The 24,254-nt window shown below is 35.8% G+C and overlaps 3 protein-coding genes and 1 non-coding gene across 8 annotated transcripts; 3 read left to right on the top strand and 1 right to left on the bottom strand.

The window, feature by feature from the left end:
• The first annotated feature begins 1,227 nt into the window (after nt 1-1,227).
• Nucleotides 1,228-10,762, top strand: LOC115974183 (probable leucine-rich repeat receptor-like protein kinase At5g49770). 5 transcript variants are annotated; one of them, XM_031094423.1, is made up of 20 exons: nt 1,476-1,561; nt 1,659-1,759; nt 1,994-2,114; nt 2,218-2,289; nt 2,695-2,769; nt 2,871-2,942; nt 3,596-3,757; nt 4,090-4,164; nt 4,610-4,681; nt 4,782-4,853; nt 4,972-5,040; nt 5,232-5,306; nt 5,503-5,574; nt 5,748-5,882; nt 6,045-6,529; nt 6,607-6,753; nt 6,842-6,981; nt 7,235-7,454; nt 8,142-8,377; nt 9,750-10,761. In XM_031094423.1, the coding sequence occupies exons 4-20, from the start codon at nt 2,219-2,221 to the stop codon at nt 10,176-10,178; spliced, it is 2,607 nt and encodes an 868-aa protein (XP_030950283.1). In that variant the 5' UTR covers nt 1,476-1,561; nt 1,659-1,759; nt 1,994-2,114; nt 2,218; the 3' UTR covers nt 10,179-10,761. The 5 variants fall into 5 exon arrangements, with proteins under 5 accessions (XP_030950281.1, XP_030950279.1, XP_030950280.1 ...); XM_031094422.1 differs by having other exon boundaries at nt 1,511-1,561; nt 1,677-1,759; XM_031094419.1 differs by lacking the exon at nt 1,659-1,759 and having other exon boundaries at nt 1,229-1,561.
• A 6,308-nt stretch (nt 10,763-17,070) lies between these two features.
• LOC115974184 (protein CYPRO4) lies at nt 17,071-21,212 on the top strand. Its single transcript, XM_031094425.1, has 2 exons — nt 17,071-18,856; nt 20,614-21,212. The coding sequence occupies exons 1-2, from the start codon at nt 17,204-17,206 to the stop codon at nt 20,893-20,895; spliced, it is 1,935 nt and encodes a 644-aa protein (XP_030950285.1). The 5' UTR covers nt 17,071-17,203; the 3' UTR covers nt 20,896-21,212.
• A 299-nt stretch (nt 21,213-21,511) lies between these two features.
• LOC115974185 (photosystem I chlorophyll a/b-binding protein 5, chloroplastic) lies at nt 21,512-23,602 on the top strand. Its single transcript, XM_031094426.1, has 6 exons — nt 21,512-21,789; nt 21,904-22,036; nt 22,336-22,448; nt 22,916-23,017; nt 23,095-23,183; nt 23,291-23,602. The coding sequence occupies exons 1-6, from the start codon at nt 21,578-21,580 to the stop codon at nt 23,431-23,433; spliced, it is 792 nt and encodes a 263-aa protein (XP_030950286.1). The 5' UTR covers nt 21,512-21,577; the 3' UTR covers nt 23,434-23,602.
• A 322-nt stretch (nt 23,603-23,924) lies between these two features.
• Nucleotides 23,925-24,010, bottom strand: TRNAY-GUA. The gene is given in 2 exon segments: nt 23,925-23,960; nt 23,974-24,010. It is a non-coding gene; the product is annotated as a tRNA-Tyr (tRNA).
• Nucleotides 24,011-24,254: the final 244 nt, after the last annotated feature.

The raw sequence follows: 24,254 nt of genomic DNA on the forward strand, positions 1-24,254 counted from the left end.
TTTGTTTTCTGTTTTCAAAAACTTGTCTTTGTGGGAATATGAAGAAAAAATCATTTTCTTGTATTTTTGAAATAAAAAACATGTTTGGTTAGTTGAAATTAAAAAGAATAGTTTTTGAAGAAAAAAATAGAAAATACTAAAATATTTTGTTACTAGGATTTGAATTCTAATGCTAACTCATTAAATGAGACAAATCCATTAAATTAAATGCATGTTTTCATTGACTTTTGAAAATTAGAAACTGAAAACAACATTTTACATGTTTTCATTTTCCTTCACAAATTGAGTTTTGAAAACAATTTTTGTTTTCTGTCCATTTTGAGTTGCCAAATAAGTTTTTTAGTCTCAAAAATATAAAATTGTTTTTGAAAACAAAAAATAAGGGAAAAAAAACAGTTACCAAACATACCTTTAGTGTGACTATATAAAGAATTGAAATTAAAAAAAAAAAAAAAGAAAAAGGTTATCAACAAATGTGATGTAGTTACCATCATATGTGACATTGTTACTATACAATGTAACTATATAGAGAATATAAACAAAAAAAATATTATACCACTTATAAGCATAATGCAACTACAATATGTGACGTTGTTACATATTGGGATTGTGCTTGCTAATTTGGGGTTTTTTGGTTTAGAAAGAATGTCACGTGAGGGCCACGTGACTAACTAAGGGTGGGAAAGCCACGTGGACATTATTTTAATATTTTTTTAATTCTGCCGTTTGCCACGTGTGCATTTTCTGTCTCTAATGTAACGGTAGGGACTAAAACGAGAAGCGTTTTTCAAGATAGGGACTAAAAGTGATAAAAATAAAATCTAAGGACCAATGTGGGAATCGCCTGAAAATGTAGAAACAAAAATGTGATTTCTGCCCTAAATGTAAGGGGCCTCTCATTCGCACCTACTTGCTGCTACATCTTTTTTCAAGTAGCAATGATGGCTTCCTCCGCAATTGCAAGAACCCAACCAATTATAATTTAGCTTTGTGTATTATTTCTGGAGAAAAAAGTAGTGTATCAACCACGCTGAATCACGGGTTTAAAGATAATTTTGTCCTCATTAATCCTTTATGGGGCAGATATTATTTTGATAATCTGTCCATTGACTTGTATCAAGTACATAAGACTCTTGGTCCTTATATACATATACATTACACACAAACATATATTTCCCTACCAATTAAAATCAAGCAATATGCGATCATGACTGGTGAATTGTTCTGAATTGCAATATATGCGATAATGCGAGCAGAGAAGTTCCTTGCAAGTTCTTATATACTCATGTAGTAATACTAGTTAATATATAAGAAACAGTTGGTTACAAATTTAAACAAACTTTACTAGCTATTGAGTTTTGTCCAATGATAGCTTTACTCTGCTTAATATATTAGATACATGGGTGATCTCAGTTTCGGAAAGATTTTGTTATCCAACTTGATAAAGTCCTCAGAGTAATAACTACGGTTTGTTTAGTAATGGTTCAAAAAAGTCAGCTGTTCCTACTGCTTGTTTTCATCATATTTTCAGCTATAGCAGCCGAGACTGAAAATCAGGACTGTAAGTTCAGTTCATTTCTGTCTTCTTGTTAGTTTGTGTAACTGTTATATTATTAGTACTTTGAACAACGATTTGTTTTACTCAAGATTCATGTCAGTTTCTGGAATCTGAGCAGTACAAATCGTATGGTTTGTTATTCGGCAGCACTTGACTCTAGGAAATACTTAGTCAACACTAAGATGCATCACCAATAAAGAGGTTCTTTACTTTTGACTATTTGGATTTCTGAAGTAACATAAATTTTGGTATCAAATTTTTTTTTTTTGCCACGTTATGTATATATTTTTTTCATAATTCCATCACAGGGCCTTAGCTAATGTTACACGTCCTTTCAATTTACGGGAATCTTCAATCTATTTTGAACTATATATTAGATAGTCTTGTTTGATAATTTGGAGATTGAGTTATGATGTTTTTAATATCCGTATGCAGATGTTGCTTTGCTTTCTCTCAAGAATATATGGCAGAATACGCCACCCAGTTGGGTGGGTCCGGATCCTTGTGGCAAGGGATGGGAAGGAATTGGGTGCACAAATTCACGTGTGACCTCCATGTAAGCTTTCTGCCTGGTTTTCGCTTTCTAGTTTTTGTTGGCACGTTTGCTTGTTCATGACAATTCTAAATTTTGGTATAAAGCTGACTTTGTATCATTTCAGAATGTTATCAACCACTGGTTTGACAGGCCCGCTTTCTGGAGATTTCGAATTGTTATCTGAATTACAGACTCTGTATGTTTTCTATGTTCACTTTGCCTCTGTTATTTAAGTCTTCAGATTCAATTTCCAACTGATATCCCTGAACCACCATTCAGCTACAAGAAACTGCAGGGCTCAAAAATATAAAAATTCACTACTTAATGTTAGTGAAGTTATGGGGAGTATTACTCATGCCTCCAGCCTCATGGTCATTGAGATGTGGATCTCACTGTGGCCGATTTAGGCGATTATATCACAAAAACAATGATTGGAGATTTTACTTTCTTTTAAAATGCCCTAACTAAATCAAATGAAAATCTCAATTCCTCATGCTTATTTGGTAGTAACTTGATCAGTAAGTTTAGTAATGCATTCCTGACTAGCTTCTTTCACATAGGGATCTATCTTACAACTTCCTGACTAGCTTCTTTCATATAGGGATTTATCTTACAACAAGGGCCTGACAGGACCAATCCCACGATCAATTGGGAATTTGAAGAAACTATTGAACTTGTAAGAAAATATTGATTGTTATTAACAGTCTGTGCTGGAACTCAAGTTGGATGGTAAAGATCTTCCTAATTTACTATGTTTCTTTCTTATTTGCATATCAGAATCCTAGCTGGTTGCAGCTTCTCAGGTCCTATTCCTGACACAATAGGATCTCTAGAGCAGCTACTCTATCTGTAAGGATTCTGACTCTGTAATTTCTTCAGTAATTCAAATGTTTTACTGCAAAGGACAATATGAATCAAATTCCTTACGGATGCTATCTTCCATGTAATATATGACACAACTTTAGATGAAGGGTCTGGGTGAGACGGAGCACAAACTGGAGACAAACCCAGAACAAGGAAGAGATGGAGGATTGGGTGAGATGGGTCAAGGCGATGAGGGAGAGAGAAAAAAAAAATGAGAAGGAAAAAGGAGGAAAGAAGAGAAGCCAAAGAGAGAGAAAAAGAAAGAAAAGATAAAACAAAAATTTTACTAGAGAAGAGAGAGAGTTTAATAAATTTTTTTTTTTTTTTTTTTTAGTTTCTTGCTACAGTGCACAGTCATAAATGGCTGTGTACTGTAGCAAGAAGCTAAAAAATTTTAGCTATAACACCATTACTGTAGCATGTATTTTAAGTATTAGTGGTGCTAAAAATAGCTATATAGCTATTTAGCACCACTATTACTAGTGCTCTAAGTCCTGAAAATTTACCATCTCTATCTGTAATGTACATTTGTGTACACATATACACATAATTCATTCTGAGTTTCTATTGTTAGTGCAGTAAAATGAAAGGACTAACATACTGTGAAATTTGAAACACTTTGTTGCTTTTATTTGCAGATCTCTGAATTCTAATTACTTTAGTGGACATATTCCGCCTTCCATTGGTAATTTATCCAATCTTCTTTGGCTTGATCTAACTGACAACCAGCTTAATGGACCCATTCCAATCTCTGATGGGATCACACCTGGTCTTGATATGCTACTTAATGCCAGGCACTTGTATGTCAACTCTCTTTGTGAAATGAGCTTGATAGAATAAAATTAAGTTATTAAATTCACCATTTCCTAATGGCTTAAGTTTTTGAGAGAATCATTAATTTATTATGGTATCAGAGCAAAAGATATTCAATTTGAACTCCATCTCAACTCTACCTCTCACATGCGTAGGGAATATTAGAATGATGGTTAAATGATTAAATTCACTATTTTATAGTAGTTTTAAGCTTTGGGGACGATCAATAATTTATCAAATTTGATTTAATTTTTTTCATCCAATGACTTTATTTTCTCCAACTATAACAACCATCTAAGATTCTGTCTCTTATCCTCAGTCATCTTGGACAGAATAATCTTTCAGGAACGATCCCACCTCGGCTTTTTAGCTCAGAAATGGTCCTGATACATGTGTAAGATTAGTTATACTTCTAATATCTGGAATCTCTTGGTATAATCAAGTTACATGAAAAGATCTATGCATTATTCGGTTACTTTGATATTGTTAAAATGCATATGTATATAGATAATATATATCTAATAGCCCCACTAAACTTACATTATTTTTCTGTTACATGTTTAATCATTATTCATTAATAGCTTCTTTCACATGTTACACCTTTTTTTTTTCTTTTTTAATTTTTTAGTGAATAGGTATTGTCTCCCAAAATTGCATCTTGATATATTGTGGTAATGTTAACCGTGACTTTCTTTATTTGCAATAGTCTCCCTTAGATGGAGATAACACACACACGCAAGCATGCAGAGTAGATATTTTGCATCATCTTTTGCTTTTCAACAAAAAATATCTTGGAATTTCTACATTACTTTCTATCAACTCATTGATTCTTCTGGCAGGCTTTTGGATGGCAACCAACTGACTGGCAGCATTCCTTCCACCCTTGGACTTGTGCAAGCCTTAGAGGTGCTGTGAGTATCTGTCACACACTCCAGAAAATTCACCAGAGATTTCTATTGGCTATGGATTTTTGATAAGTTATTGTTGTTTAATATTTGTTTTTGGCTATAGGCGCATTGATGGGAATGCATTAAGTGGGCTTGTGCCTTCAAACTTCAACAATCTTACAAATCTTAATCACATGTAAGAAGGAAAAGGAGACATGCCAAATTAAGCTATATATTTGCTTGAGAAAGGTTTCTATGACCTGGTGTGGAAACATTATAAGGCTTGCTTTTTTATGATATATAGTTTTTTTCAGGTTCTTGTCCAACAATAAACTAACTGGTCCTCTGCCCAACCTTACTGGCATGATCTTCCTCAGCTACGTGTAAGTAATAATGACATTACCAACATATGAATATCAATGTTAGTGTGGGCTTAAGTAAATCGTTTGTTAGACTTATCACAAAAATGATCATTTAAGCCTTTACAGGCCACCAAAGAAAATGCTTAGTTGCCTAACAATATCTAGTTCTCTTGGTTTTGAGTTTCATTTGTTGACTGAGATGATTTTGGCAGGGATATCAGCAATAATACCTTTGATGGATCAGACGCTCCTCCATGGTTCCCAACCTTACAATCTTTGACAACATTGTATTCTCCCCCTCCTCTCTCTCTCTCTCTCTCTCTCTCTCTCTCTCTCAATGTGTGTGTCTCTGCTCAAACATGCATTTGTGTGAAACAAAGGTGTTTATTTTTCCAGGATATGAGAAGAAATGTGCTTTTCTTTTTCGACCTCAGGTTTAAATTATTCAATACTGATGTAAAACATGTCTACCTTGCATGGCAGAATAATGGAAAACACACAACTTCAAGGACAATTTCCAGTTGCCCTATTCAGCTTACCCCTTCTACAGACTGTGTGAGTATCAGGCTATCAGATTGTCCAAAGTAGCATTACACTCATTGCAATGGATGTTAAGAAATCCAAATTGAACAAATTAGTAATTCCTTTGTATGAAGCCTAAGGAGGGTAGTTACACTCATTGCAATGGATGATGATTATAAGGCAATTATTCTGACATGTCGTAACAGGGTACTAAAGAAAAACCAGCTCAATGGCTCCTTGGTTATTGGCACCACCCATAGCAACCAACTCAAACTCATCGATTTGCAGTTCAATTTTATTTCTTACTTAGAAGAAAAGGAAGCATACAATGGTACATTGAAGTAAGATGAATTTCCTAGTAACTTTGGCCCATTCTATTTTGGAGTATTAAAAGGACCAACTAGTTTTTTGGAAGTTAAATTTCCAGGATAATGTACTCATTGTTCTATAGCCTATAATAGTTATGTCTCATTAATATGGATACACTGTATTATCTTCTACAGACTGGAGGACAACCCAATCTGTGGGGTGACAGGAAATCTAAGTAGTTACTGCACAGTTTCCCTCTCCAATGCCTCATATTCGACACAAAAAGTTGATTGCGAGCCTGTTCCCTGCAGTTCAAATCAGATTTCAAGCCCCTACTGTAGGTGTGCATATCCATACACAGGAACCCTCTTCTTCGAAACTCTGTCCTTCTCAGACTTAGGGAACAATACTTACTACAACATACTTGAGGAATCTCTCATGCATTCTTTTCACTCCCATCAACTTCCTGTGGATTCAGTCTCTCTGACTCTGAGTAATCCCATTACGGCTTCATCTGAGTATCTTGAAGTGAAGCTAAAAGTCTTTCCTTATGGCCAAGTTAGTTTCAATCTAACGGGAATTTCTAGTATTGGGTTCATGCTTAGCAACCAGACTTTCAAGCCACCCCCACTTTTTGGACCTTTCTATTTTATCGGTGATAAGTATGAGAAATATACAGGTAATTCTATGTTTAAATGATAATAATTTCTGTGTTTTTTAGTAATTATCTTGATGCATCTCTCTTCATGCCAACAGAATCAAAAAAGTCATCAAGAAGTAGTATTGTGATTGAAGTTGTAGTTGGTGGTTCCATTCTGCTGTTGGTAATACTCCTTGCAGGGGTTTATGTTCTCCACACAAAGAAAAGAGCAGAAAGAGCAATTGAACACACCAGTCACTTTTGTAAGATGGGTTTTTGTTTATATTTTGCACTTTTTGGCTAATCATATGAGATTTGTAGGGTTATTTTTCTAATTCATGTCAAATAAAGCAGCACAATTGGACAAGAGCAATAATGGTGGTAGTGTTATTAAGGTAAAAGGTGTGGGATGGTTTTCCCTTAAAGAGCTTGAGAAATACACCAATCATTTTTCAATAGCCAATGAGATTGGATCTGGCGGCTATGGGAAGGTCAGTTTTGATTGTCCCTTAATAGTATATCATATAAATGTATGTCAATATGTATGACCAATCTTTTATATTCTAGTGGTAAAAATATGAAAATTGTTTTCAAATTTCAAATTTGTATTTCTTTTTGCCACTTGTAATCCTTCCTTTATTTTCAACATTTTAATTTTATTTAAGACCAGCTTTTGAACCTTGTTGCTAATTTTCCAAACAATTGATGTCACTAAAAATGTCTTGTTTGTCAACGTTTATACAGGTTTATCAAGGTTCTCTTCCTACTGGGCAACTGATTGCCATTAAACGGGCTAAAAAAGAATCTATGCAGGGAGGGCTTGAGTTCAAAACTGAGATTGAACTTTTATCAAGGGTCCATCATAAGAATCTTGTCAGCCTTATGGGGTTTTGTTTTGAGAAAGGTGAACAAATTCTGGTGTATGAGTATGTTTCAAATGGTAGTCTAAAGGATAGTCTTTCAGGTACTTCTATCCACTTTCCTCCTCCACTCAATAAGAATTACAGTATTTGTTGACACTTCAATTTCTCACGTAATTGATAATCGCATGGAATTATTCAATTCACTGGCATTTGTAGTGATTACCATTAAGTCAATAATTGTTAGGCCATACACCTTGCATCTACCTACAAAAGCAATAGAAAAATCTGATAGTAGCACAACCATAAGAATTTTGTAGTCTACCAGTAATGCTCTCATCCAAAAATGACATGAGAGGAATTAAATAACTTGGCAAACACTGCAATTTGTCTTTAGCCTGACCCTGATCACTTCTCCTGTAGAGAATAAAATGAGTTCTGGTAGACAATCCTGATAAAATTGTGCCAAAGGATTTGGTGACTATATGCTGGGAATTTTGCCACCCAAAACCCTTTTCCTTTGTAACAATATCCATGCATTAGAATTCCACTTGCCAGTCAATATAAGGGTTTAAATGTTTTAAGTGTACCTCATTGTCCAATTGCAAAATTGACATGCTAACATCTAGCTTGACATGCACCAATGAAATATTTGTCAAATTCTCATTCCTATGTCAGTACATAATGAACCACCCTGAAACCTCAAACAAAGTTTTTGAAATCAAAAGATACTGAATCTTAATTCTTTTTTTTTTTTTTCTCTTAGTTGAAAACTAACATATTGTCTACAGGGAAGTCAAGGATCAGGTTAGATTGGATGAGGAGACTTAGAGTGGCCCTTGGTGCAGCCAGAGGTCTGGCCTATCTTCATGAATTTGCCAATCCACCTATTATACATAGGGACATAAAATCAGGCAACATCCTCCTAGATGAGTCATTAAATGCTAAAGTTTCTGATTTTGGACTCTCCAAGCCAATTGATGACAGTGAAGGGAGTCATGTTATCACTCAAGTTAAAGGGACAATGGTTAGTTCAGAATCTTTTTACCTCTACCTCAACAAAAATAATGCATTTGTTATGTTCTTTAATTGATAATATGAGCATTAGAATCTGGTTAGTCCAGAAGCATCTAACAATGAAATTACTGGATTAGGATTTGGACAAAAACTCAACCCAATGCTCTCTGGTCTTGTATAAAAGTATTACTAGATTGTACCAAATTTAGAAATGATTCTCATTCTTTAGCTAGGCATTTGCTCTAATAGTATATGGCTCACCTCAATGGATTGTCCTTGTGAAAAACACATAAAATAATAAAAGGTAAGCAAAGCAACACATAAAATGTGACATGATTTGGTAAACTCCATGTCTACATCCACAGCCAACACCAACCAAAAATATCCACTATCAATGATAATTACCACAGTCCAAACTCTCATAAACCTCACAAATATAAACTAACCTAAATCCCCAATACACCTAAAGGTGCTCTCACACTAACGTACTAGACAAAGCTTAGTCTCTAACTCTCTCTAGGCAAATTGTCTTCTAATTAACTCTTATGCGCGCGCACACGCAAGCGCACACACACACACACAAAAAAAGGCTACGCCATAGCTCTATTTATAAGGACTATGGCACCTCCTGATTATTCTTCTAGATAATATAGGATTCCAAAACCAACTTGGAAAACTCCAAAATTTTTCTTTCATCAGCTGGACTTAAAAAGTCCCAAATTTTGCAAACCCACAACAACAAAAAAGAGATCCCAAAAATATAAAATGAAAATCGACTTTAGTCAGGTATCTTTTCTAAAGTAAAAGTAATAGCAAGATAAACATGGTTAAAGGAACATTTTTGAAGATTTTTCAAGAATGATCAAGTTAAGTTTTCTGAAATTCCAGGTGGAGCTTCTAGGAATGTTTCAAGGAATGAAGTAGATAAATTTTATTGAAGTTTTAGGCCCAGCCATTGGCAAGGGATTTTTTCAAACTCACACACACATACTTCTACTAGTACCTAGAGGCCTTAAACTAATTAGGAAAACAAAGCAGCCGGTAGGAGCTGTTCACCACACCAACTATATACTGCAAAAAATTTATGTAAGCGTTATAGGCAAGGCAAGCATTTCTTGCTGCCTACTATTATTGCCAGAACCACCATATATTTGGAGGGGAAGAAATTTTAATTTAGTGATCCCACAATCTGCCATTGCAAAGTAGGGGTGGTTTCTGTTGGACCATAAGAGTACTAGTATGAGTTTGTGGTAGTTTAGGCATTTTTTATTTCCAATTACTTGAAGAAGAAAAGCTTAAGTTTCAAAATTGTCTTAATATTATCTAAATTTCACAAAAATACATCAAAATCTAGCACTAAGAATGGATTTGATCAACTGCAGGGCTACGTGGATCCAGAATATTACATGACCCATAAGTTGACCGAGAAAAGTGATGTATATAGCTTTGGAGTGGTAATGTTGGAGCTATTAACAGCAAGAAAGCCAATAGAGCATGGGAAATATATTGTGAGAGAGGTTCAGGAGACAATGGATAAGACAAAAGATTTATTCAATCATCCTGAATTTCTTGACCCAGCCATTGGTTTGGGAACAACCCTGAAAGGTTTAAAGAAATTTGTGGATCTAGCAATGAGGTGTGTGAAAGAACTTGGATCCGATAGACCTATGATGGTTGAGGTGGTTAAAGAAATTGAAAACATTATGGAGCTTGCTAGTGTAAATCCCGATGTTGATTCCACATCCACTTCTGCAAGTTATGAGGAGACACGTAAGAGGAGTTCCCTCGATCCAAGCTATACTTATAGTTGAGGCACTTGTTTTATAGTGGATTATACCTTCCAAGATAGAGCCCTATTCCAAATTTCATTCCAATCAAATGATCCACAACTACCAATATAAAGAAATGAAATAGGGTTTTTCCAAATATCGTAAAAGTGAGATTTATTTTTTTTCATTTATTCGAATAAAATATTTTGATCTACTTTGTGTAGAATATCCTGTTAGTATTGCACATCCTAATGCTTGTGTTATAGTAAGTTACCAGAGCCGTGTTTATGATGGTACTTTTTTATTTGTGTGTGGAGGGTGGGGGAGGGGGGGTTGAAACAGAATCTTAGGCTGTCAACCTTGCACAGATTCGAAGGGAAGAGCAAAGAAGACGAAAATTTAAAATATTTTGCAGAATTCCATGTGAGGCAAGTCATCTTATACTACACTTTTGATTTCTATGCTATGTATGCAATTCTACAATACTTTTGCAAAGAGAAAATATGTACAGTTTCCTATTTCAGTTGAGATAATTGTAGAGTTTTTTTTTGTTGTTGTCTTAATTAGCCCCTTTTGTTTTGGTTATGTAGTGAACGGAATCTTTGAAGGTCATGTACTGAAACTATTGCTTTCTTTTTTGCTCTTTAGCATGGTGGCTAAATTGATTGAACCTTGTAATCCTTTGGTCATGGTTGTGGTTGACTTTCCCTGAAACTTATTCATCAATCTTCTAAATCTGTATCCTTACTTCATCACAACTCTGCATAATTTACAAGAGCAACAAAATAGGCCACGAATTGTGATAGACCAAGAATGTATTGACCACTTGTGATGAGTTAAGCAATTAATTTAGCTGAGTTAATTAATTAATCCAATTAACATGCAATAGGCGTGGCAGCACAAACAAATCACCAACTAATGTAAAATGCAGCAAAAAATAAAGTTGACATGGTTATTTGTTTACAAATGGGGAAAACCTTTGAGCAAAAACCCCACTATGTGATTTAAGGTTACCACTCTCAAGAATCCACTATTATCATAATAAGCAGTTACAAGTAAAGGAATCCTAGTACCTTATACCAACTTACAGTTGAATCCTTACCCCAATACCTAATTGGACTTGTTCTGTAGTGACAGTCTCTCATTTTCAATGAATGGCTCCCAGTATGTGACTAACCAATCGATGCACAGATCTAAGTATGTGACTAACCACAAACTTCAGAAGGATGTTGGTTGCAAAGTTCTTCAGTTCATCAACACAATAAAGATCATGAAACTCCTTGGTTACAAAACCCTATGGCGTACAAATGTAGCAGCTTCTTAAAGAGAAAAATGAACTAGGGCATATGTCTCCTATCACAATATGCTTGTGAAAAACATTTGCATTCAAGCTACACTCACTTGCATCAACTGTGATGGCCCTTAAAATAATCCTTACATATGTTTAGGGTTGTGAGAAAAGAAAGCCTAAACATGTATACACTGATTGGTGTGAAATTAGATCTGAAAAACTAATTTTTGTAAATCTCGATAGATAGGTTATCTATCAAGCAGCTGTCGAGCATCGAGCAAAAACTGCCTTTTAAACCTCGATAGATGCTATATGTCGAGCTTTAAAATCCAGCACTTTTTCACTTGTTTCTTGGACAGACTTGCATGGCTTTAACACTTAGACTTGAACTCTTGTTTCTTGAAAAATTAAACACATCCTAAATCTACCTAATTACAAGTAAAGTATATTTTGTCAAAAGAATAGCCAATTCTAGATGACATATATTCCTAACATGATTCACATATATCCTTACAAATTGCAACCTCAGTCATATCAATTGTCAAGTACTATGGTGCTTCTCTATACTCTTTTGTTCAATTAATCTATTTATATTTCTCACCTCTTAAAGTAAGACTTTAAATCTATTTAGATTTTCACTTGCCAAACCAATCAAGATTATAAATAAATAAATAAACATGATTATCATACAAAATGTGTTGGCGGAGCAAATACATTACACATGTACCTTAGGTGCAGGCTCACTTCATTAGTTTCTCCAACAGAGCTGAAATGTACCACTCATTCTTATGAATTCTATGATCAAGCTTCCTGCTAGCATTCCATCTTAGTTTCTTGAATCCAATAGGATCCAACATTGAAATGTAAGTGGTGTTGAGTTGTGACCCTATGCAGAAGAAATGGTCAAGCCAGAATAGCCCCTAGCCTCAACACCCTGTATATGTCATAGTGTGAACTTAAGCATGGTTTTCAGAATCTTGTTGCTTAGAATATGCATGGAATGCACAATATCAAGTGTGTTCTCAAAGAAAGGAAGCCTTTGGGAGAAACTAAAATGGATTGGGATCAATCCTCGGGAGGCAATGAAGCTGTTGAATGGACCATCCAAATTCAATGTGCTAGTGATGATTGTGACATTCCGTTCTCTCATTCTGGCAGCAAATATGGTAGTCCCACCTCCTACATCAAGTCCTATACAGATTGTCCCTTGAGGTTTTGTGTTGAGAATATGATCAATTCCATAATCAAGCCCTCCATTGTCAAAGAGCCACTGACTTGTCTCTCAGCCCTTCAAGTCGAAGCAATCTTTGCAATCAAAGTATCCTGGTGCATTCTTGCGCTCTATGAGGCACCGGTAACTTTTACAAGTGAAGGGATCCCAAATGATGCTGGTGTCAGGTGGGGATGCCCAAAGGCTATCTGGAAATGGTGTTGGCTCTACATAATTGGCAGGGGACTTGGGATGGCATCTCCGGCGTGGAAGTGGTTCACACCCTTTAAGCATGAGCTTTTGGACTAAAACATCATCTCTTGAACACTGGTTTCCAATGTCGTATGTCATATATTGCACCAACTCCTCTGGAAACTTAAAGCAACTTGCTCCAACTGGCGGGTAAACCTCATCAGACCCCATCTGTGGTGAGTACCCCAGTGGAAGTTTGTGAGGGCCAATTGCAAGCATAAGCTCATCAGGTATGCAAATGCTTAAATCAATATCATAACCAAGTTTGATGGACTCGTGTGCTCGATTAGTACTAGATAACTCGTTATGTTGGCATGTAAGCTCAATGAGTAGGGCCTAGCTAAGTAAGTTAGTGGAACTGAGTTTTTGGTGCAGCTTAGCAATTAGAGAATGACTGGCAGCAAATTGGGATTTGGTGGAGTTAAGGTCGTGCAAGAGAGAGGCCTGTAGACAGATAAGTTGAAGTAGAAAGGAGCAGTGAAGATGTATATGGTGAGGAGATTAGTGATTATAACAAGCAAAAGCATCTTGAGCTTGTACTTTTTCTCATGGGATTGTTGTTGTTGATGTGCCTGCTCTCTTTGGCTTTGGCAGTCTTGATCAGCTCCACTTTCGGTTTTCTATTCTCCCTGAACTCTTTGAGTTTAGTTCAGAGAGTAAAAAACAAACCTTTGTGAGAGAGAGAGTGAGAGTGTGAGTGAGTAAGAAGTAAGAACAGCAATAAGGGAATTTGAGACAATGAAGAAAGTCGCCTTGCTTAGAACATAAGGTTCTCTCTATGGAAACTTCTTTTAGTTTTGGACGCTACAGATTTTACAAGTAATCTAATTAACATGCAAAGTTGACAATTTCAACGTCAACTTGCACTTTCTCTCCCTTTTCCTCTCCCTTGTGTGTGTGTGTGTTTGTTTCTCAAAAAAAAAAAAAAAAAAAAAAAAAGGTAATTGTCCTACATTGTTTAAGAGAGTGTATTATGTGTAGTATAACTTGCCCCACATTTTCTTAAAAGTTACTATGGCTTTTGAGTGGAGTTGTGGTGCCTTTATGTTAGAGCCCCTTTTCCTCTCCCTGTGTGTGTGTGTGTGTGTGTTTGTTTCTCAAAAAAAAAAAGCTTGCACTTTCTCTGGATCTTGACCACCTGGATTTTAATTATATTTTTTGCCATGCCATTCCCACGTCAAATTTTTAATTAAGAATGAGCATTGATAATGTGGTTCATATCATATGGTTCTTTTATAATTTTTTTTTTTTTTTTTGGTCTTTTTCATAAATTACAAGCAAATTGCTTCACTTCCAAAGGTTTTGTTATTCTTTTAAAAGAAATTGATTGAAAACAAAACGGCTTATATCAATCAAGTAGAAGATGCTCACATTTAGGCCTCTTGTTTCCATGCTGTAGGGTAGTAAAAGGGCCTTTGATTCTTTTTTTTGTTTGATAGGGCCTTTGATTCTGTTGATTATGTTAATGGGTGTGCAATCAATCTACCAACTTGCTGAAACCGATCCAACCTAACTCAACACCTCAAGTTGATTGTTTATGAATTGACGAGTTCGGTTTTTTTTTTTTTTTTTTTTTTTTTTTTTTTCTAATGATCAGATTGGGTTGTGTTTGGGTTGGCAAGATTTTCATTTTGAACAACCCAACTCAACTCACATTATTAATAGTTTAAAAAATATATGCATCTAAAATTTATTATTTTGACTTATTTTGGATTTTGCAACTTGGTTTTAATTATTTTGACTTATTTTAAATTTATTTATTTATTATTTTGGATTTTGCAACTTGGCTTAGCAAAAGTATTGTAATAACTTTTGCTAAGCCAAATATTAAAAATGATAAATAAAAATAATAATGCGATCACTAAGTTGACAATAATTATTTTGTTGTGAATCATTCAGGGGAAAGATATCAAAATAATTTGTTTCAATCTTAAGTCGAGACAAATCATTTGGCTAAGGTAAACACCAAGTTCAATTTTTACTCCTTGTGAATGATAGTGGATAGTGGTGAAGTTTAGGAGCAAGGAGTACTGACAGGTTTTTTTCTTGCTCAATAGGATAGAAGAACCCAATAGTTCACAGGACATTAATAGCAAACATGGCTGCTCCTACAACTTCAAGATTTTGGGATGTATATTTATAATGAAAAAAATGTTGTATTAAGAATGACAACATAATGTAGTTAATCTTAGTTCTTTTTTTTTTTTTTTTGGATGAATTAGTTGTGTGGTATTTTGGTAATTTTTGGGTTTCGAGGGTATTTTGGTCAATTTTTGGGTTTGGGGGTATTTTGTTCATTTTTTGGTTTTAGGGGTATTTTGGTCATTTTTTGAGTTTTTGGGGTATTTTGGTCATTTTTTGGGTTTCAGGGGTATTTTGGTCATTTTTAGGTTTCGGAGGGTATTTTGGTCATTTTTTGGGTTTTGGGGGTATTTTGGTAATTTTTAGGTTTCGGGGGTATTTTGGTCATTTTTTGGGTTTCGAGGGTATTTTTGGTAATTTTTAAGTTTCGAGGATATTTTGGTCATTTTTTGAAGATTTTAGAGTAATTTGGTCATTTTCACTTTAGTGGCATTTTGGTAATTTTGATAATTGGGTAATTTGGTGGGTTGGCCTTTACCCATAATAATTGGGTTGGGTTGGATTTGGGTTAGAAGCAATTAGTTAAATGAGTTTTAATGGGTAAATGAGTTTTATATACCCAAAAATTATGCTCACCCCAAACCCACCCATTTGCCACCCCTAAATTTCTTGGTAATCGAACACTAATCTAGTCCAAAAATCATAAACCCAGATTTATTACAACCAAATCGTCCAGCACCACAAATCCACTACAGAGCTCAAATGCCACTATGCCAACTTGCAAGTGCATGCTAAAAATACCCATTTTACAACTTTGATCACTCAACACAAACAAACCCAAAGTCAAACCATTGTAGTGTAATGGAGACCCAAAGACATAGACACAATGAGAAAGCTTTGAAAAACAAACCCACATAGCCATGGAAGTGGAGGGGTCATTGAAGAAGAAGATAGCAACGCAGACTTTGAGCTCAAAAAACATACCTAATCCCTTTAACTTTTCGAACCTAACCACAAAATGGTTCACCAACCAATTGCCTTTGTATGGCGTGGAGCACAAAACCCATATTGAGACCACTAATCGAAGACGTCGGAGAAGTCGTGGTCGATCTATGTTGAATCTGGGTTTGGAGGAGCTAGGCCTAGTGGATCTGGATTTCGGGTTTTGTATGAATATGGGATTTGGCTTCTTCAACCATGAATCAGAGAGAACAAAATATTAATGAGAGAGAGATAAGCTTAGAGATGAGATGAAGGAAAATCCACGTAAAAGAAAAATGTATGAAGGAAAAACAAGATAAGATTAGATGGGATGTGGCATATTCTAATTTCCAAGGAAAGGAATTTGTACAATAAAAGAAAAAAAAAATTAAGCGTTGATGTGCCTTTTATTTGCCAACTAAGCGCTGAGTTGGCTATTGAAATTAAGACACATCAATATTTCATTTAATTTTTTAATATTAGACTTGTCAACTGTGTTAACGGTTTGTCACGTAGACATTTTTCGTTAATGATTTAATGGTAAGAACCAAATTAATTGTAAGTTGAAAATAACGGGGACCAAATTGATTGTGATTCCAAAATGTAAGGACCAAAATAGTGTTTTCGCCAATTATTTTGTGTCTTTTATTGTAGGTAAACTTATATGATATACAATGCATAAAAATGGGCAAAGTTTAAGGCCACTGTTTTAGTGTGCTAAACCTCTACCTGGTCAAAAGTGAACACATATTATTATTGTGACAGATCTAATACATTAGAACATTGAACTCAAGCCAAGTCCTACGAGATAGGCTCTATTTGGATTGTTTGCATCTACTGCGTATGAACAGTGCAAATAGGCAAATGAACAGTAATTTTAAAAGTAAACAGTAATAAGAAAATATTTTTTTATTGTTTTCAGTAAAGTAAGCGGTATCTTTTTTTTTTTTTTTTGAGAGATAATTACAACATGTTGCTTTTAGACCTCTAAGTACTTTGTGCATGAGGAGGTCCCAAACCCGACCCATAGCTTGACCTGGTTGTCAACCGGCTGTAGTCGGTTACTCGTAACCTATCCTTCCTCCATTTTTCAATCGAAAAGTGAAAACCCTAAACAGTAACAGGTAACTAACAAGAAGTCAACAAAGCAAACGCTCCAATTTCAAAATTCGAACTTGGCGCTTTTCACTTCCCCATTTTCCCATTTCTCAGATCTCTCATCTCTCTCTCTCTCTCAGCAAGAAAGAATACATGGGTGCCAATCACAGCCGCGAAGATCTGGAACTCTCAGACTCCGATGAATACGAAGAAGAAACTGAGAAAGAAGACGAAGAAGAAGAAGAAGAAGATTACCACGATGCCAAAGATAAGTCCTCAGAGCGCCGACCCAAAACCCCATCTTCCGTGGACGAAGTAGAGGCCAGACTCAAAGCTCTCAAGCTCAAATACCCATCTTCAACCCAAACCCCAAATCTCAAAAACCCAGTCAAGCTCTACCTCCACATCGGTGGAAACACCCCAGTAGCCAAATGGGTCCTCTCCGATAAACTCACTTCTTACTCTCTCATCAAGTCCGCTCAGATTGAGCAGCAAGGTGACGATGAAGATGAAGAAGAAGAAGAAGAAGAGCAAGAAGGTGAAGATTCTTGGTGGGTTTTGAAAGTTGGGTCCAAGATTAGAGTCAGGGTTACTCCAGAGATTCAACTGAAGACTTTCTGTGACCAGCGTCGTGTTGATTTTGTGGCTAATGGTGTTTGGGCAATGAAGTTCTTTACAAACGAGGACTATAAGGGGTTTGTAGCTAAGTTTCAAGACTGTTTGTTTGAGAACACGTATGGGTACGAGTCGAATGAGGAGAACAAGGTTAAGGTTTACGGAAAGGACTTCATTGGGTGGGCGAATCCTCAAGCTGCCGATGATTCGATGTGGGAAGATGCAGAGGATACTCTGTTTAAGAGCCCAGAGCTGAAGACTCCGACCCCGGCCTCTAGTGGGGACCAAGATTTGAGAGAAGAGTTTGAGGAAGCTGCAAATGGCGGTATACAAAGCTTGGCATTGGGTGCATTGGATAACAGTTTTCTAGTTGGCGAATCGGGTATTCAAGTTGTTAAGAATTTCGCTCATGGAATTCAAGGGAAAGGGGTGTGTGTCAATTTTGATTATAAGAAGGGCGGTTCGGGTTTGGTCCATTCCACACCTAAAAAGGCGTTACTAATGAGGGCTGAGACTAATATGCTGCTCATGAGTCCAATGATGGATAGTGGAAAGCCTCACACAACAGGGCTTCATCAGCTTGATATTGAAACCGGAAAGGTTGTTACTGAGTGGAGGTTTGGGAAGGATGGGACTGATATTACAATGAGGGATATTGCTAATGATAGTAAAGGAGCTCAATTGGATCCCACGGGTTCAACCTTTTTGGGATTGGATGATAATAGGCTTTGCAGGTGGGATATGCGTGATCGAAAAGGAATTGTTCAGGATATTGCTAATGCTAGCACTCCTGTGTTGAACTGGACACAAGGGCACCAGTTCTCTAGAGGGACTAATTTTCAGTGCTTTGCGAGTACCGGTGATGGATCAATTGTTGTTGGGTCTCTTGATGGGAAGATTAGATTGTATTCGAGCAGTTCTATGAGACAGGCTAAAACTGCTTTTCCGGGGCTTGGTTCGCCTATTACTCATGTGGATGTTACCTTTGATGGGAAGTGGATTTTGGGCACCACGGATACGTATTTGATCCTTATTTGTACACTCTTTACTGACAAGGATGGAAGGGCTAAGACTGGTTTTGCAGGCCGTATGGGAAATAGGATCTCGGCTCCTAGGTTGTTGAAGCTGAATCCTCTGGATTCACACTTAGCTGGAGTTAATAATAAGTTTCGAAATGCACAGTTTTCATGGGTGAGTATATACTTATTCTATGCTTGCAAGTAAATTTATTAGAAGTTATGACTTTCTTATGGCCATTTAATTTGGAAATAGGTGCTTTAGAATCTCTAAGAACTAGTTGTTTTTGGTGGGATTTAGTGTCACTGTATAGTTTATATTTTGTGTGGTTTACTTTGCTAATGCTCATAAATTCTTTATTGCATCTGATTCAATTGCAATTGCATGGTTTCATAGTCTACTTGAGCAGGGTTTCCTCTGTATAAATGATAACGGATAAGATTTAAATATGTATTACAGCATTGAAAATTCTTGAGAGTCTAGTTGTTAAAAATACTTGATGGAATAGTTGTTATGTTTCTTTTTGTCTCTTGTTTTTCTGTACAAATTGGGATTGAAAACTAGCTGCCTGGCACTAATTGCATGTTTGAGATTTGAATCCTGGCATAAATTATAACTTGGTAAGGTTTGTCCTTTAAGGGTTGGTTAATTCTGTAGGAGACTTAATATTTAGGAAGGGGGGCTATGGAAGTGGTTTTGTTTAGCATGCTTTTGAGTAGTTTTTACCTGATTAAAACTTTCTTCTATTGTTATTATTTTTTTTTTCAACTCAGTGTTAAATCCAGAGCTTATCAGGCTCTTCTTTCAATTTAGTCCAGAAGGAAGTCTCTTAGTAGTTATCATGTTAAACTTAAGAATATTTAAGCTTTATAAGAGTTTTATAGGACTCAAATAGAAAATCATCCAAAATCATCCTGTTAAACCTGGTGCTTATATATATATGGACTTGCATAGAGGGTCTTGATTGTACTTGTAGATGTCAGGAGTGATTTTTGTAGATTGAAGGTTTATCCTTGCACGGTCTCATTTATAAACCTTCTCATAACTTTCTATGTTTAGGTAGTTCATTGCTTGTGTTGTCTTTGTACCTTGGCTTTTAGCCTGTTGGCGCGCGCACACACACACACAATGTTATCCAGTTGGAATTTTCCTTTAAGTTGTGCAAATTGCCTTTATTGCATTTTTCCTGGCCAAAAATTAAGCAGATTGTTACTACTCTTATTACCTTTGTACCTGCTGTTCTATTCACAGCTCAGGGATACTTTGGCTTAATAGTTAGCCAATTAAGTATTTGACTGACCTGGCCAGGATATCTTGCTGCTTGCTTTAATGTGGTCAGCTTTTGCAATGTTTTACTGCTTTTGGTTGATAAGCCTCCCTTTTGAAAAATTTTGTATAGCTTATGTGCTTTGTGATACTTCTTTGCTTCCCCTTGTTGGGGTTAACTCCTATAGAAGCTGATCAATCACTCAAATTCTTATCATTTTTCATTCCTCTTTCCTACTTTTTTTGGTGTTTCTTTGTAATTATAGTGTATGCAGGCTCATTAGCATACAGAATCTTACCATTCACCTTCCAACAATTGTTAAGTAAGTCCTTAGTGTGGCATTTTTTTTGTAAAATGTGGATGGTGTTCCACAGTTGCATCTTTCTTTCTTTTCTTTTCAATAAACCATTTGTTATCTGAAAGTTTGTAGACTGCCCGCCACTTTACTTCAGCAATTTCTGTCTTATTTTTGTTATTTAATGTTGTCTGCCTACTTTTCTGTATGAATAATAGAACTGCTATTCAAGGTCACCTAAAGTTATTAATCTATTTATTTCATATACACTTCATATCTATTTAAAAACTCAGTTATTGATTTATTTTCTTGTGCTTTTCCTTAGTTCCTTGGGTGTAATTTTACAATTTCATATATGATATTGCCTAGGTCACGGAGAATGGGAAGCAGGAGCGCCATTTGGTTGCCACTGTGGGCAAGTTTAGTGTGATATGGAACTTCCAACAGGTGAAGAATGGCTCTCATGAGTGCTACCGCAATCAGGAGGGCCTGAAGAGCTGCTACTGTTACAAGATAGTCCTGAAGGATGACTCCATTGTTGATAGTCGCTTCATGCATGAGAAATTTGCAGTCACTGATTCACCTGAGGCCCCACTGGTCATTGCAACCCCCTTGAAAGTCAGCTCCTTCAGCATATCCAGCAGGCGATGACATGTTCAGTCATGGCCATTTCTTCACTCATCAGCTTTATTAGCCTTACCATTTCAAATGTTTTGTTTTAGAACTTCTTTTCTGTTTTTTAGGATATTGTTTCATTCGGTGATGTTTCATGGTGACATCAATAATGAATGATGTCTAATTGTACTACGGTGTTCTAAATAGAGATTTAATTTCTCTTTCAAATTGTAAGCCGTTTAATTTCTCCTAGCAACTAGTGTGTGTTAGTTCTTAATGAGAAAAATTGCTATCCTTATTGCAGAACTTGAAGCAGACATTGGTTGGCTGAAGTGTTCTCATTTTCAATTTAACTTTATCTCCTTTTCTTCTTTGTATATGCAACTTTTGGTAAAAGATACCATAGAGAACTAACTTATAATCTAATTACTTCCCTTCTAATTAGTTGTCACTGCAATTCTAGGTGCAGGCACTTTGTAGTTTTGAGGAATTTTAATTAGCTTTATCAGGATAAGGCCAAATCTTTTTAAGTAATATGAAGATCTGTACTCAGAAATCCAACGGCTTCAACGATTTGGGATAAGTGGGCCCCTGTTATCATGTTTTTATTGCACGTTGGTTACATACATGTATGATATATGTGGCTTTTTCTGTACCTTGTGTTGTGTATGACTTCAGTTAGAACTAGGAGTTATTGATAGAGAGTGAACAAAAGAAAATGGCGCTTGTAGTGGGCAGAGGATTCCTTGTTCAGCCGTGCTCTTCATCCTTCATTTGTAAGAATGTTTATAAACCCTTGTCAGGTGTAACAAACACATTCTGGCCTACCAGACCAGGAACCACTCGATGCTTAACCCAGACCGTGGCTAGAGCCCAGCTGCGCCCTACATGGTTACCTGGGCTTGACCCTCCACCCTACCTGGATGGAAGGTGAGCTTTCCATATAATTGTACATGTTAATGTTCATTTATGCTGCTTTAAAAAAAGAAAGTGTTGCTTTTGAGCAGGAACCTTTTTTGAATTGTATTTTGTTCTCCAATTTAGTCTGCCTGGAGATTTTGGTTTTGACCCACTTGGGCTTGGAGAGGATCCAGAAAGCTTGAAATGGTATGTGCAGGCAGAGCTGGTTCATGCTCGCTTTGCCATGCTTGGAGTTGCTGGAATTCTTCTTACTGATGTGAGTAGTTCCAAAGTTTCCCTGGCCATTAACCATTTGTGAATCTCAATGTGTTTTGGCTACATAAATGCAAAAGGATCATGATTTGACTTTAAATATGGCAAAGTCTTGAAAATGGAATTTGCAATTGCATCTAGTACTAGTTCGTTCCATGTTATCATTTGAATATGGTGTTTCCAAATGATTTCTTGGATTTCAATAGCATCTATATAATGAGAACCCCACACATCTTATCCAGAAAGCATCTACCTGTAAATTTACTTTTTGTCATTTTATCATATTCTTATACTTTGTTACAGTTACTCCGCGTGACAGGAATCAGCAATATACCAGTTTGGTATGAAGCAGGTGCAGTAAAATTCAAGTTTGCCAACACAGAAACCCTATTCATTGTCCAACTAATATTGATGGGGTAGATTCTCTGCCCTTTATCGACCCCTAAATTGATGGTTTACTGGACTTTTTTTTGCATCCCTCTGGTAAAAAGTAAAAACCTTGCTTAGTGATAAAAGATAATCAAAGAGAATTATAGCATTGGACAAAAACTTAGTAGAGTTTCTTAGGTGTTGCTTTTGTACATTAGGTTACTCAATTAAATTAAATCATGTGACTGCATTGACCAATGAGTCACATTGTTGAATTTAATTGTCATTGGGGAAAATAACACTTTTTATGTTGTATTGGTCAATGTAATTACATGATTGAATTTATCTATAAAATCTAAGATACAACACCTAAGAAACTGTACCTAAACTTATCAATATGGTATTATTTTGAGAACCCATGTCATTGTTGCAAATATTACATTCATTTTAAACATATAATCTTCTTAAAGCCACATGGTTGTATTATTTTTTTTCATCTGCTTTATTTGCACAGGTTTGTTGAAACTAAGAGGTACATGGATTTTGTTAGTCCCGGATCTCAAGCTGAGGGACCTTTCTTCGGGATAGAAGCCGCATTTGAAGGTTTAGAACCAGGGTAATTTTCTCATAAGAAGGTCGCATATTTATGTCAATCACTTCCATAGTTAAATGTTTTAATACTTTAACAAACAGATACCCTGGTGGCCCTTTGCTAAATCCTCTTGGCCTGGCTAAAGATATAACAAAGTCTCGTGACTGGAAACTAAAAGAGATCAAGAATGGTTTGTTTTGCTCATTCTTTCTTATTTACTGCCCTTTTTTTTCCCCTTTTTTTTAATTGGGGGTTTCAATCACTTCTAAGTTTCATTGGTTACTGTCTTTATTGCAGGACGACTTGCAATGGTAGCCATGCTCGGCATCTTTGTGCAAGCTTCTGTGACTCATGTAGGACCAATTGATAACCTTGTGGAGCACCTCTCAAATCCATGGCACAAAACCATTGTTCAGACCCTTGCTAACTCTGGCTCTTAAATGTGAATCAAACTTGGTCTCCCTTGTCCCTATACAATAAAAATGTAAATTTTGTTACAAGTTACAACAATAACTTTTCATTTGTTTAGTTTTAGGTAAGTAAAGGTTCTTGGTCAAGAGTTGAGTAATTCTTTGTCATGGAATAAGAAATTAAGATTGAAATTGTCTAGTCTAATGATAAAAAAACAATTATCATATAGGATTTAAATCTTGTCGTAACTATTAAAAAGAACTTACAAGAAAACTTAGAAAAGAAAGAAAAATAGGGGGTTATGCTTGGTTATAAATATGGTATTGGCATCAAAATTTCCGAGGCCTTGTATATATAGATGTTCTCTTTCTTGCAGCTTTTATTGTAGATAAATGCTTCATATGAGCAATTTGCACTTTCCTATTCACTAAAGAAAATATTGAGGTAAAGAAAAAAAAAAAAGGCAAATTAAGTTACCTTTTAGGAGAAAAGGTAAGAAAAATAAAACAAAAACAAAAAATCCGGCTTGCCGGATTCGAACCAGCGACCTAAGGATGACAGCTAGACCACTACAGTCCTCCGCTCTACCAACTGAGCTAAAGCCGGTCTTGATATAGGATTACGAAAATAATAACTTAATCTATATTATACGCATGATTCCCTGCTAAGGATTCTTTATTATTGGAAAAACTAGGGAAAAATGGAGAGTAAAGTAGATGCATGTATATCTCATTATTTAAAGAATAATGCTACTGTCATAAACTATTTTACAAAATGTTGATATGACTAACCTCTTATTGGTTTTCATCTAGACCCATCATTAATATCTTTTTTTTCATTTATCAATAAT

The sequence above is a fragment of the Quercus lobata genome, chromosome 2 (genome assembly GCF_001633185.2).
Source record: "Quercus lobata isolate SW786 chromosome 2, ValleyOak3.0 Primary Assembly, whole genome shotgun sequence".
In the NCBI taxonomy this organism is placed as follows: Eukaryota; Viridiplantae; Streptophyta; class Magnoliopsida; order Fagales; family Fagaceae; genus Quercus; species Quercus lobata.

Coding starts and splice junctions, on each gene's coding strand:
- LOC115974183 (XM_031094419.1), top strand. CDS start 1,480: ATGGTTCAAAAAAGTCAGCTGTTCCTACTGCTTGTTTTCATCATATTT. Junction 2,290..2,694: donor TTATCTGAATTACAGACTCT/GTATGTTTTCTA, acceptor TCTTTCATATAG/GGATTTATCTTACAACAAGG. Junction 5,041..5,231: donor ATGATCTTCCTCAGCTACGT/GTAAGTAATAAT, acceptor TGATTTTGGCAG/GGATATCAGCAATAATACCT.
- LOC115974184 (XM_031094425.1), top strand. CDS start 17,204: ATGGGTGCCAATCACAGCCGCGAAGATCTGGAACTCTCAGACTCCGAT. Junction 18,857..20,613: donor GAAATGCACAGTTTTCATGG/GTGAGTATATAC, acceptor GATATTGCCTAG/GTCACGGAGAATGGGAAGCA.
- LOC115974185 (XM_031094426.1), top strand. CDS start 21,578: ATGGCGCTTGTAGTGGGCAGAGGATTCCTTGTTCAGCCGTGCTCTTCA. Junction 21,790..21,903: donor CCACCCTACCTGGATGGAAG/GTGAGCTTTCCA, acceptor TCTCCAATTTAG/TCTGCCTGGAGATTTTGGTT. Junction 23,018..23,094: donor TTTGAAGGTTTAGAACCAGG/GTAATTTTCTCA, acceptor TTTAACAAACAG/ATACCCTGGTGGCCCTTTGC.